Genomic DNA, 14,210 nt, shown 5'->3' on the forward strand with positions numbered 1-14,210 from the left:
GGAACTGGCCCTTATTTTGTAACATTTCCCATTAATGTGTTGCTATTTATGCTAATCATTCTCACTTATTGTCGTCTGTGACAATGAAACCTTTGCTCATTTGGATGTGTGGAAATGGTTGATGGAGTGTTTGTCTTTACGGAATGACTATGATAAATGATTCTGGGATCATCCCCCCCCTGATGTACACATGAAGCAATTATATACCACCTTTCCACATTGATTTATGCTGATCATTTAACGCTTCCATCTCATAGGAAGAGAGTAAATATTTAAACAGAGGTATTATGCAGAACTGCGGAAACCTGGAAAGAAAAATATATTCTCCATGTGGCAACCATAGTAAGTACCGACGGATCACTCTTTGATCTCCACAGTTGTGTCGGCCCCTTATGAACCACTCATTTGTAAATGAAGAGCATTCACAGCGGGACTAGTGTCATCCTCACCTGCTGTGCCAGGACGGAAGAGGGATTTTTTAAATAATTTTTTTATGGTTATATCCCTTGTAAAAATTTACTGTGTGTGGGCCATAATGATAAAAAGCCGCTGACCCCATTGAAAAAAATATAATATAAGAATCACTTATGTTACTTATATCCCGCCAGGTTGCCCCCGCTCAAGAGAAGTCCTAGAGCAGCTGTCTGCCTTTACCGTGTGCAGCAACCTTTTCTTAGAGGAGATTTTTGCTGAACATATGCAACACAATTTCAAGGCCTTGAGAGATGATATAGTTAAAATTGGAATTTTAGTTATTACATCCAAAACTAAATCTAAACCTCATGTGAACAAACATATTTTTCACATGTGTGCTAGTCCTTGTTTTTGTGGCCAGCTCATGTCCGCATGTATTTCTATTGTCTCATACACACAGCCGTGACTTCCACAGACCCGTGTCTATTCACATGCATGTAGCCTAAGTGTGACTCGATCTCCTTTATAACGAAGCTGTGGCCTTACCGATGACTTTTATATCTATAGATTTGTCTTGATGTAGAGTTGGATCTATCTTGTTTCTTTAGCTTTAGCATAAAGAGCGTGTCCTTGTTTAGAATGGCTGTATTCTGTTTCCTAAATATGGAGTGAATAGAAACGGTTTTCTGCACACATTAAAGTGTGAAATCGATATTTTATATTTCTGCAAAAGATTTCTGTGATTATGCCGCAACCAACGCAAGCTTCAAATTACAGCAAAATAGTACAAAGAAGCACAAAGGGCCCTAATCTCCCTGAAATCAGATTGTCTGCTCAATGTTCCACAGTAATGAACTGTGTTTATCTGCAAATAATGGAAAATTAAATTATCTCAAGTTTACTTTTTTTTTCTGTGAATAGTTTGTGAGGTATCGTATTTGTGGATTAACAAAGAAAACATGCCAACGTTGTTATCAGAGAATTCATTGATTTTACTGTTCAGAACTTTCCATCCGGCGTGGTAATGAGGTGCTCAAATATACTTTCTTAATTATTAAATATATGTGTATACTGTGATAGTGATAACCTCTGGACACGAAGGCCAGGGTCAACTTCTGAGGTGCTGGCAATTTTTTTTCCCCTTGGTTTAAGATAATATTGGCTGAAGACAAATCGCATGTGATGGATTCTTTAAAGGGGCTTTCCTACAGGTGCGAGATATTGATTAAGGATGAGTACATTTGCTCAATGTACATTCATGACCATAGCTGAATGTATAGCACATGACCAACCAAGGCTCGAGTCAGGTTATCTGTAATGCTTGAGTTTGGGTCATCTGTAATGTGCACAATGGGGGAGACTGTGCTAGTGGCCACTCCCCTCTGGGTCCCGCCGGATACTTCCAGAGGCTGGTAGTATCTGGCAGGCGGCGTAGTCACAGGGCAAAGCCACGCCAGGTCCATAGTTGTGTAAAAACTATGTTTGCATGTTTTTTTTCAAATTACACGGGCACGGGACAGGAACACCCCGTGCCTACCCAGTACGCTGGCTGCCACGGCCCTCTATGCCGCCTCCACACTCACATGGCAATGTGCAGGAATTAGCGTTTTTTCACTTCTTCTACACCAGTTTTCTATCTCTGTACATCACTGACATCTCAGAGATGAAGGAGCTTGACGAAGTATCTAATGACTTAACTCTTTACAAAAGGCTTTTGGATGCACTGCTCATTTCAGGAGAAAGCGTGTATTTGTAATGTCTATTCAAATATAATGACTTCTGATTTTTTTTTTTTTGTAGGGATTGAAGCCATTGTAAATGTATGTTTTATCCACAATGGCTGACCATCACCCTCCACCGTTGGACACCACCCCACTGCTGACTACTGATATTCCACTTATACCGGCACCTATTGTCAATGGAGAAGGCAGCCAACAGGTTAGATTTTATATATTTCTTTAGCACAGAGATTCAGAAAAATTCTATGCAAAGTATCTATGATTACCAGGTTCTGTGGGCCATCTGTCTCTCAGATTGTACCCTGACGCAGAGGTCGTATTAACGCCTCTATTGCCTAGGTGCTTGTACAGTCAATTTTACTCCTCCGCAAAACCCCATGTGAATAAATCCACATGACACTTTTCTTCTCCCTCATGAGGGACATTACAGGATCAGGCTGACAGTATAACTGCATGATCGTGATCCTCCCAATGGCAACTTGTTTAAGATTGAGAAGTTCCAAGCAGACAGGTCTTTCCTATAGCAGCCTCTGTTCTAGAGGTCATGTGACAAGCACCTGCAGCCTATACTGAATTACTAGGCTCCGTTCATATTATTTTCCATTAGGCCATTAACTGCAGCAGTAAAAGAACTTCAAGACGCCGCAGCTTGCAGCCAGATGGAAGGTCATGTGACCGGAACCTCAATTTCAGAATAGCTCCGGTCACATGACCTGTAGCACACTGGCTGACAAAGGAGGGGCCAGTCTGTTTGGCACTGTGTGATCCAAACTCCGAACGGCAGCAGAGTAGGGACCACTTCATCTCGGAAATATCATGATCTGTCCATATATGGTGTTTCTACATCTCTCAGGGCTTCACCTGACACTAGGGCTCTAAATAATTTCATGTTATTCAATTAAATATTTCTTTACCCACCTGGGATCTCTAGCTACCATAGAGATACAGTGTCTCTAACCACTAAACAATGGACTAATTGTCAATGGGACGATGTTATCTCACTAGATCTTCCCTAGAGTTAGACTCTGACGCAAGCTCCATGCACTGGTATATAGAGATGGATTTTCTCAGAGATCTTTCTATATATCACTATATTATCCTTTTTTATTATTATTGTTTTTCTATAAACCTATAATTAATAAAGTTAAATTGTAAGAAATTTTATATTAACATTATCAGGACAACCTTTACATAACAAATAATAAACTGGGAACCTGTCACCAGGGACCTCATTTTCACAAAAGACAGTTTGCAGAAGCCCATTACACCTGTATTGCAAATATGTCTTTCTGCTTTCTCTAAGCATTTGCATTACAATACAACTGTGTGTTTCAGAGAAAAAATTCTCTGTGTATTCCCAGGGGTTGGGCTTTGTTTTGGATGCATTTTAAAAAAACAACTCAAGACTTGTCTGTGCTGCTCACTCCTCAGCTCTCAGCCTCCACCTTTGTGCTACTGTACAGCTCTTCCCTCCCCCACTGATGTCATCTCACCAGGCTGTGAGCTCTGTTACTTTTAAAAACTAAAGTTTTCCTTTCCAAACGCTGTTTGATTGTTACAGATTTTTTGCTTTTCTTTGGAAACACATATTCCCAGGCGTTTGAAATATGTTTCTAAAAGCCCCCATTAATGGAGTGCCCTGCAGAGTGCCCCCATTAATGGAGTGCCCTGCAGAGTGCCCCCATTAATGGAGTGCCCTGCAGAGTGCCCCCATTAATGGAGTGTCCCCTTAAAAAAATAAAGTTAGTACTTGCCCTCCAACACTGACCCCCGGCGTCCTCTTCTCCCCACAGCACCTCTTCAGGTTCCCGGCAGGTCTATGCGATCTGCCTGCACACTAAGACGTCAACAGACAGCGACAGTGCCACGTCATAGCAATCTACACCACTTGTCTTAGTTTACTTGACCGCACCGATGTGTTCATATACCTTAGTCGCCGTGGGGCCAAACATTGGCCTTACCAGAATTAATCACAAGAGCAATGAGGACAGTCGTTTAGTGCAGAGGGTTTCAGATTTTTCTAGGTAGGAAGTGTGTGAAGGACCTCAATCTTGGTAGAAAAGATTTATGCCCGTAGCATGTCTTTATCACAATTCCTGGCCAGATTTTTGATCATTTCGACAACCCCTTTTATTGTTCATCTATGGATTATCTTTATGCAGTGTGGTAACCTAGAGGCCAAGAACTTTTTCTTGTTCGCTACTTCGGAGTGTGTATGACGGATGACTTGGTGGCAGACAGCCAGAAGACGACAAGGTTCTGTCCTTGTAATAGAGAGGAAACATTTCTTCACTCACTTGATTGAGCCGATAGGGTCCTCTGCTTCATGTTCCAGCGAGTCCACAATTTAATTTGTTGACGAAGACTAGTGACGTGCAGAGGTTCACAAACTGCGTACAAGGGAAAGAAATTCGGTCTTCCCAATTCCGATTAGGTCCTTATGTTAAGTAAAGAGATAAATAGATCTGGTGGTGTATGCCTGCTATTTCCAATTTCTATCATTGTGGACTAACAAGCAGAGGCAACCATGATAACTGTATGCCTCATCCACATTGTAGTGGAAGCAGCCGTCACTGCCGTCAGGTTTTCTTAAAAGAAGCAATTTTACCAAATTTAGTTTTTTTACAAAATATATTTTTGTTTTAGTTTTGTTTATTGCATTTGACTTTGACAACTGCCATATGATCCCATATATACGTGATGTTTTTCAGCCATATGCAGCATGTATGTAACCCGTATAGTATACGTCCCCATACGGCACACGGAACTGAAATACGGGAGACAATAGGACATGATCTATATTTTTATACAGCTAGTATACGGTACGGTGTTAACCACGGCAATATAAATGGTTGGACGTATTGTCCATTGAAATGAACGTTTTTCAGTCATGTAAATGCAGCCCCACACTTAATAATTGGCCCCAAAGATCCAGCAGAAGACAAACTATGGTCATTTGGAAGTGAATGGAGCTTGACACTTTGGTCTAGTTCTTTATAGGTTGAATCACAATTATTATGAATGATTGATATTATCTTATCAATGTCAGACCCAAATAGGGATTGTATATCGCCTACCACACCCCACTTTGAAACGTCTTCTGTTCTCGGCAGGCAGCCATTCTGCGGCTGGTGGGACACGTTGTGACATTGTGCTATCCCTGGGACCCCCTGCCACATTGCGTTTAGTCTCTTTTCCTCACATTTCTATACAAAATAACACATTGAGAAGAAAGCCGTTCACAATCTTTTGAGATGCATAATACTAATAATTAATAATGCATGTGCCAAAATCCAGCAGCAATGGTAATGTTTTCATGTGGTGAAATCTGTGAGATTGTAATTGCTTTCCTTTTATTAGGTTTCATGCACATTGACGGTGTCTATCTGAAATTCTCCAGACACGGACGTGATCTAGTAGGATTCATTCTGTCTGATGTAACGCGCTGTACGCCCATTGCTCTCTGCATTCTGAATTCTCTTACCTTGCTACAAGTTGACCAGTGGTTATAAGAGGTTGTGTACTTCTATCCAAGTCCTGTATAAACAGGAGAGAAGCTTCACTGCCTACACAAGCACCACTGATCCTAAGGCAAACATAGCCTTTATATAGAGCTTAGTACATAGGGGAGACTGATTATAAAACTAGTAATACTATTTGTCATCATGTTCTACAGAGATCTTACAGAGGTCACTTACTACCATACCCACCAAAAATAATAGGGGAGACTTATCAGGGCTTGTAGCGGACGGCCAGGTGTGGAGGGGGTCATAAAGTGGACGAGGCTGGACCGGCATGGGACGTTCCTGCACCACACCTGCTACCGCTGAAGCTGAATGGTCACTGGCTAGTAGCGCAAATCTACACCAGGCGGGGTTTCATCATAAGCGACCACACTCTATAATTATCTCTAACCTTTTGTTGCACTCCCTTATATCCTCTTTCAACGCCGTATTTAAGGCTCACATATGGGAGGTTACTAAAAGCGCTGCCAAAGAGTTATATACCATGTTTTGGGCTAGAAAAAAAGGTGGATTGAGTGGGACCACACATTTCAGGAATGGTTTATTCCCTTCATCAATAATCCAATCCCAAAACATGTTGTCCCACTAAATGTACCTTTAATACAATTAAGACTTTATTCTTGCCCCCACCACTGTATATATTTCTTGAGCAGCTCGGTAAGGAACCTGGTATCACTTTTTGATGTATAAGTTCATGTTACTGTAGAATTATGACTACTGACGGAAGTATAGAAAAGAAGCTGTCAGCAGATCCTCTCCTATTAGGGTATCTGTTACTTCCTACCTTACTATCAGTACGCGGTGTATGTAACATCTATATATATATTATAGCTCAACATCTTTTTACTTCTTTTGACCTCTTTGGTCCGTAAAGTGGAAGCCAGCAGTAGAGCAGCTGATTGAAAGAGGAACTGGTAGATGGACAGACCAGTTGTGATGTTGATCACTTATACTAAGGATGGATGGTTGATATAAAAGTCCAGAAATAGCTTACAACAACAATGGTGAACCTGTTAGAGACGGAGTCCCGAAACTACAACCAAAAACCACTTATTATTCACAAAGTGCCAACATTGCAGTTTAAGTTTAATCAGTAACTTATTGCTTCCTGCTTTATCACCATTGTCAATTGTATCAGCGCCCTGAGGACACGAATACAGTAGAAAGGGAGAGATTCAGATTATCATTGTAGCCTCCCTCCAGGATCCAAAAACAAATAGAATCATATGGACCCAGAGTAGGATCATCAATATCAATCATGCGAAGTCCACACCTCATCATCACTACCTTCTGTAGTTCCAAGCATCCAAGGATGATCATGATACATCCAAGGTTGTCTGGACTGTAGGAGGAAGCCTTGATTCCTGTCTAGCGAATTATGGGCTGGGGTGGTAGCCTGGGTGCCCACAGACAGTGCCATAGGGTTGCATAATATTAAAATGAAGAGTGGATCCTGCCAGAGGGGGCACATACCAGTATGTCCATGTACTTGGTTTACATTCCTTGTTCCTGGTGGTAGATGCCCTTTAAAGGAAAGTTCAATCTCAAAGCATTTGTCGCCTATCCATTGTCAGAAAAGTATGTGGGCTTTCCCGTTCTGGCAATTTAAATCCTATTCCATTGATCAGATCGCATCCAATCCACTTTTTTTTTGTTCACCGTTCCAGTAGAAAAGGTTAAATTATATTAAAGCTAAAATATTTCGACCTTTTGCAATCTTCATTAACTGATCCATACTAAATGACATTGTGTATTCCTGAAATAGTAGAAAGTCTGTCCCCACGTGTGGTCCCCAGGCTCGGTGTGTGTCTAGCTTTAATTACATGACACATACATTTATGTCCATGCGTCACTCCTTAATATACAGCACGGAGACGTCTTCCTTTTCTGGGATTATTGTGAACATGATGCTGAATTTCCGGTGACATAGAAGCCACAGCAGCTTATTAATTACTGCTTAGCTTGCCGGCTCCTGTATTGTTGTATGAGGTCTAGCATGATGTTAATATCTAATAGTCTATGCTCTTACACATATTCCAGCATATTTCCAGAGATACAAGCACAGGCTGCCCCGTGTATGTGTCTCAGGAGGTACAATAAAGCTAATTAAATGATGTCAGCGGTAAAGCGCAGCTTGTTTAAAGGGACACTTCCTTCAATCCATATATTTTTATGTTAAAGGAATCCTCCAGAATTTGATTTGATGATCCTCTATTATTGGGACATTCCGCATCCTCAATTAGTAGATCCTGAAGCATTGCACGCCTCTGAACATTGTACAACAACAGCGTTTGGTATTGTGTCCCATTCACTTGTATAGGGCTGAATTATCAACAAGCCACTGGGACTGCTTTAATACCAATACAGATCTGTTATTGATCACCTATCCTAATAATAGGTGTTAAATAGGTTTTACAGGATTTTTGTTTATTGAAGTTTAATGTGTTGTATTGATTAAAAAAAACTCAGTGTTAATATATAGTGTCAGAAAACGGGCTCTCGTTTTAACCTCTAATGACTCAATTAATGCCTCATTTAACCTGATGCACAGCAGCGCCACAAAAGGATCGCGTGCACCAAAATCCCGGCACAGACACTTCTTAAATACCTGTGCAAGCCGTGTGTAATTGCTGAAAAAGTTGTGAACTCCGACGAAAGTGAGCAGCGCAACCCTTAGTAAATGAGCACCATTCTCTCCTGCTGCAGGCTCCACCTATTCAGCAGAGCTCAGAGATGTAAAGAAAGAAGGTTGGAGGGTCTGCACACAGTAAGTAGCAGGACTGCTGAATAGCTTGATAAACATTCAAGAAGTAAAGGTTTATGGGCAACTTATATAAAAGAGTGGCTAAGTCCTTTAAAGGGAACCTGTCATTCCCTAATTCCCCTAAAGCTCACCAACCGTAACTTGTGAAGTATAATTCATGTACCCTGGATGTGTTTCAGAAATTGCTGAGCACAGTGCTCGGTTTTATCCAGTAAGTACTCACTGTCTAAGAGAGTGTTTGGGATACTTGAGCGCTGTGATCAGCAAGGTCCAGCACTACCATTCTATTGACTGGAAGACCAGATTGACAACACCGAATGTAATAGGTACAGTACAATGTCTGCTCCTAACTCATGGACAGGCCTCCAGGATAGGGATGGCAGGTTTATCAGTTTGTCTGCATTTGGCTGGATATGAGGACGCAGTATAGGGAAGATTTATCATACGCCGGTGCATGATGAAGTCCCACCACCACATCATCATGAGACTTAGGCCCCTTTATGTCCCCTCCACGCCGCCAGAATAATTGCAATTTCTTGCACAATTGTGATTATTTCAGTGCTTTACGCCATAAAACTGACGTAGAAGCGCTGATAAATCTCTGTCCTATGTCACATCATCAATAATCACTGGCAGCCATCCATGCCTGGGCCATCACACTACCTCTGCCCTATTTTACCATACTTTTTTCTTTCCATCCTTCCGCTAGAGGTTCATCTTGGTTCATGTCCGAAGAATGTTTTTCCAGATTTTTTTTCAATTTATTTTTTTAGCTTTTTTTTTATAGTTGAAGCTTACGAGTGTCTAGCACCCACCGTGCAGTGAACCCTCTGTATTTACTTTCAGCCTTCTCTTTATGGTAGATTTGGATATTGATGCGCCTACATCATGGAGAGTGTTGGTTGATTGTTTCTCCTCGACATGTAAATTATTCTGCAATCCTCCACCACTGTCATCTAATGTGGGCGTCCAAGTCTTTGTGCATTGATGAGTTCACCAGCTTTCTTAGAATGTACCAAACTGTAGATTGTGCCACCCAAATATTGTAGCAATTTCTTGGATGGGGGTTTTTCTGTTTTCACAGCTTAAAGGTGTGGTTGTTTTACCTGCATGGAGAGCTATAAGTTTCATATTTTTCTTTAAACAAGTAAAAAAAATTCTAAATTTGTGTCCGGACCATAAATGTTTGGACACTATCTGTACATTATGGAGCATGTATGTATATTCTCTGGTTTTGAATAGAACTGCAGTAAAACATAACCATGGACAAACACAGCCGGACAATACAGTGTATTCAGCTCTGCTTAATCACAAAGCAATGGTAATGTGGAATATTAACATAAACGGCAGATATTTCTGCTCTTTTTGTTTTATTTTTCCCTTTCCTTTATTTTTGTTTCCCTTTTTCCACGTTTGCAGACGTATTTGTGTGTTACCTCGCAGTACAAATATTATTTCTTTAACTTTTTGTTGCTACGGTAACAGAGATATCTGCGTTACCGCCCAGTAGTTCTACTTAGGTGTGTTGTCGCTGAAGGAGTGTTTTTTAGTGATTGTCTCTTTTTCAGTATATTTTAATATGAATGATAAGCTCTGTCGGTGCCACATGATAATAAATTCTGATTTGGCACACAACATTATCTAGAAATGTCTCAAGGATCATACTATTGTGGAGCAAAAGGTTTTCTTCTAGGGATTAGTTGCCAGAAGGCATCCTGAACACCTGAACCCAAGGTTAACCCTGTTGAAATGAAAACGCTTAGATGTGGCAGAACTGTTTTTTCTTCCTCTGTCTTTAACTACTTTTTTTTTTTTTTTTAAATTTTGGGGCAGTTAGGCTGATGCCTAAACCTCTTGGAAGCAGTTCTCCTTATTGATGGCACATGCATGCACAGCTGAAAAGAGCAAACAGTGAGCCAAAATAATATTAGTCCAACAATTTTCAAATGTAGATGGGCTACGCTAGTACTTCAGACGCTTATAATGGCAACTATAGTATGCCAAAAGGAAGAATTACATGGAGATTTTACTTTTTTCCCATTTACTGCTTCACAGCTCCTCCTGCTCTATAACAGGAGAGCAGATGGTACACTTTGTACATTCTGTTCAGCTCTTCTTGCTCTATAATATGCTGCTTACATGTACAACACTATGTACTATCTTCTCAGCTCTACTTGCTCTATAATATTCTGCTTGCAAATGTGACATTATGCATCTGTTTAGCTCTTCCGGCTCTATAAAATACTCCTTGCCAATTGGACTGTCTATTCAGTGTGACTCATGTAAGATTTTGCACAGCCCACGGGATTAGCGCTAACCATATTAATTTAGGTTATATGAAATGGTGAGCTCATTGCCTTGCCTAGAAGATGGCCCTTGCCAACAGGCTAACAGGATGCCCACCCACGTGTTCTTTAGCTCAATAACATGTTGATGACTCAGCCTATTTACAATGCACAATTGGTTTACTTGCAATGTGGATTTGTGTCACAAAATTAATTTAGCGTAAATGTTGGCGCCAGAGTATTTCTTTGTTTTTCTCCTTCCCTCCTGCGCCATGTTGGTTTATATTTAGTGCGCCAACCAGATACATAAGAAGGGTGTAAGGACATAAGAGGGGCAAGGACTTCATCAGGTGTCGGCACAAGATAAATGTCCTCCCATGTGTTTTACGTTATTTGCTCAAGAATCAGAAAGGAATATTACGTTAGTTGTAGTTTTTCAGGTCAATGAAAAAAAACGGTATGGAAATCGAGATAAATCTGGCCGTCCAGTCTGGTAAGAGCAGAAAGCTTATAAAGTCCTTCAAACAGTGCCATTTGTACTTGTCGAGAGATTCTTTTTAGGGCCTATTGCCCACGAGCAAAGTTGATGCGTGCAACCCGCATCATACACTGACAGAAATGTGTTTATCACAGATGTACAGTCAGTGAGAAAAAAATTGCAGCATGTACTATATTTTTTTCCTCACATGCAGACCATGAACCTCCCTAGAAGTCGAGGGATCCCCACCAAAAAAACTTGGAAGACGTCAGTTTTTATCTTAACTTGGTTTGCTATGCAACCAACTGAAAAGGGTAAAAAGTATAGATACGATTCGGACTGAACACGGACATCACACTTCCGTGTTTTTTGCGAATGTGCAGCGGATATGCCCATGTGAACGAACCCTTATTTTGTGTCTTATACATTTTTATTAATTCAACTTAACTGTATTAAGTAGTATATGCTTTAAAAAAGGATTTGTAGTGAGATCTCTGAGAAGATCTATCTCTATATACCGGTGCAATGAGCTTGTGTAATGGTGGTAGTCAATGCAGTGCACACTGGTAGTGAACAGAGTATTCTTCATAGGAAACTTTTATTTGTAGCTCAAAAACACAACGCGTTTCGGAATCTCAAAGGATTTTTTTTTTCAAGTGTGAAAAGGCGGATACACAGAAGATCCTTATCCAAACCGATAATGATGCAAAAAAACTTCTGGTCAGAGCAAAAGGTACTGACGTGTATTCTTTCTATGTGTAGGAAATCTCGCAGCACTACTGTATTCTATCTTGTTGGTGCCTGGATAGAGTCCCAGTCCCATCATGCGTGTGTGAGGTTTATTTCTGAATTTGGGGATCCCCTGCCTTTTCCTTACAGATCCTCTCCAGGATCTGGAAAGGAAAAGGCAGAGGTTCCCCAAATTCATGAAGAATACCCCAGAATCCGTTTACTACCAGTGTGCGCCACATTGACTGACTACCACCTCTTAGCGATTTCCTCTGATCCAGATCACTGCACGTAAAAGAGGTGGAAGGCTCACCGTGCATGAGCAGACTAGTGTGATACACCAATGTCAGGAGGGGGGGGGATGTAGAGGCAGGATGTGGGTGAAATATTAATAATCGGGCGCAGAGTGAATTTCATATGCTAACAAGGAGGCGCCCATCAGGTTTTAAATGTGACACCCCCAGGACTTAAAGGCTGGGAGCCAGGTAAAATTTAAGAGCTCTTATTTCTTGAACATATAGTTATTATAAAAGCCTGTATGTACTCTACATTAGTGTCTATGGGAACCTGTCACCAGTGAAAAATAATTCTCTGGTGACTTGTCACCAGGCACCTCATTTTCACTAAATACAGGTTACAGAAGTCCATTACAGCTGAATTGCAAATATGCCATTCTGCTTTCTCTAAGCATTTGCATTACAATATGACTGTGTGTTATTACTTACCTTGCACCCTGACAGAATCCTCTGTGTAGTCCTAGGGGTTGGGCTTTGGTTTGGATGCATTTCAAAAACAACATGTGACTTGTTTTTACTGCAGACTGCTCAGCTATTAACATCCAGCTTTGTGACCTGTACAGCTCCTCCCCCAGCTGTACAGGAGCAGAAAGGTGGGGGGCGAGAGCTGAGGAGTCTGCAGTAAAAACAAGTCACATGTTGTTTTTGAAATGCATCCAAACCAAAGCCCAACCCATCCCATGGGACTCTGTCAGGGTGCAAGGTAAGTTATAACACAATGCTTAGAGAAAGCAGAAAGACATATTTGCAACGCAGCTGTAATCGGCTTCTGCAATAAAAATGAGGTCCGTGGTGACAGGTTCCCTTTTTAAAAAAAAAAACAAACAGAAATATTAAAAAGTACAAGGTCCACATTTATAACCAGGTGAGCGCGTGCTTTTCACCCTCTAGGCTCTAAGCAATTACTTTCAGCCATTCAGAATTCTGACTCCTTTCTTCTTCTACACTTGAGTGTGGGAATCTGTATTGGAGGAAATAACAACCCGGTCTGGTGTTGTCTCTCTTACTGTGACTTATATGTTGACAGACGGTGATTCACATCTTTTGAGCTATTCCTTCCATAGACATTAAAGACATTTACTTTCCAGCTCTTGTTCCTAGGCATTGCAGTCTATCTGTCGCTATCTTATCATCTTTCTGCACATTTTTATCAAAGCTTTCTTTACTTCAAGTCCTCGGGTTAGATAGGTTTACAAAGCTGTTTAGCAGAGAATATGAGGAATCCACTGTTCGGGTGGGGAATAAAAAGTCTGAACATTTTAAGGCTTTTGTTTTGTTTTTTTCTTTTTGGATGTATCTGTATACTGTTGATTTTGGGAGTATTTCTCAATGTATGCCTTGAATGCATGAAGAAGGTTAAGTTCTTACCTGCGTTTTATAGGTTCCTTTACACAATCCACTGTTAGTGGAAAAAATTGCGTAGCAACCAGTGTCTTTTTTTTTTTTTCTGTAAGGTGCAAGAAAGTGGGGATCGGAAGTTAGCCTGGAGTTTTTTTAGTTTCTTTTATGCTTTCCCAAGGGTGGCGCTGGTGTAGATGGCTGCCTGTGCATCAGCTCCGGCTCTGTGGCGCTAGTGTTGCGTTTACAAACACAATTCTAGCATCCAGGGACAGGCCTCCTCCTGATAACCAAAGTGTCTTTATTTTTACAGTCTTTTTTCATTAGGTTTACTTGCAAGAGAAAGTATGGTAAAAATTTACTGTATGTGACCATATATTATCCAGGACCTCAAAACGCAGGGATCCGGTAAATTGTTATCTATTGTGTGTGTATACTCTGTTTCTCTGAAAATAAGATGTATATTGAAAATGAACTCTAGATGAACACCTTCCGTTTTTTAGTTACTTTTATGCTCTCCGATGGGTGGGGACATGTGGCGGTAAAGTTGCATTTACAATTCCAGCACCCAGAGAAGGGCTTCGGCTTGATCACATATGCATTTCCATCGAAACACATGCGATTGGTAACCAGGACCCTGGGG

The 14,210-nt window shown here is 40.9% G+C and overlaps 1 protein-coding gene across 4 annotated transcripts in view; it reads left to right on the forward strand.

The window, feature by feature from the left end:
* The window catches only part of FNDC3A (fibronectin type III domain containing 3A), a 130,968-nt gene that overhangs the window by 38,831 nt on the left and 77,927 nt on the right, over positions 1-14,210 (forward strand). For 2 of the 4 annotated variants that reach the window (XM_072134536.1, XM_072134537.1), the window contains exon 2: positions 2,215-2,352. The exons of 1 other annotated variant lie outside the window; for it this stretch is intronic. In XM_072134536.1, coding sequence (XP_071990637.1) covers positions 2,233-2,352 — 120 coding nt within the window. In that variant the 5' untranslated portion in view covers positions 2,215-2,232. Of the gene's footprint in view, positions 1-323; positions 343-2,214; positions 2,353-14,210 lie in introns of those variants that run through there. One more of the 4 variants, XM_072134538.1, reaches the window with a different exon arrangement.

Source organism: Engystomops pustulosus, chromosome 2 (genome assembly GCF_040894005.1).
Source record: "Engystomops pustulosus chromosome 2, aEngPut4.maternal, whole genome shotgun sequence".
NCBI classification, from domain to species: Eukaryota; Metazoa; Chordata; class Amphibia; order Anura; family Leptodactylidae; genus Engystomops; species Engystomops pustulosus.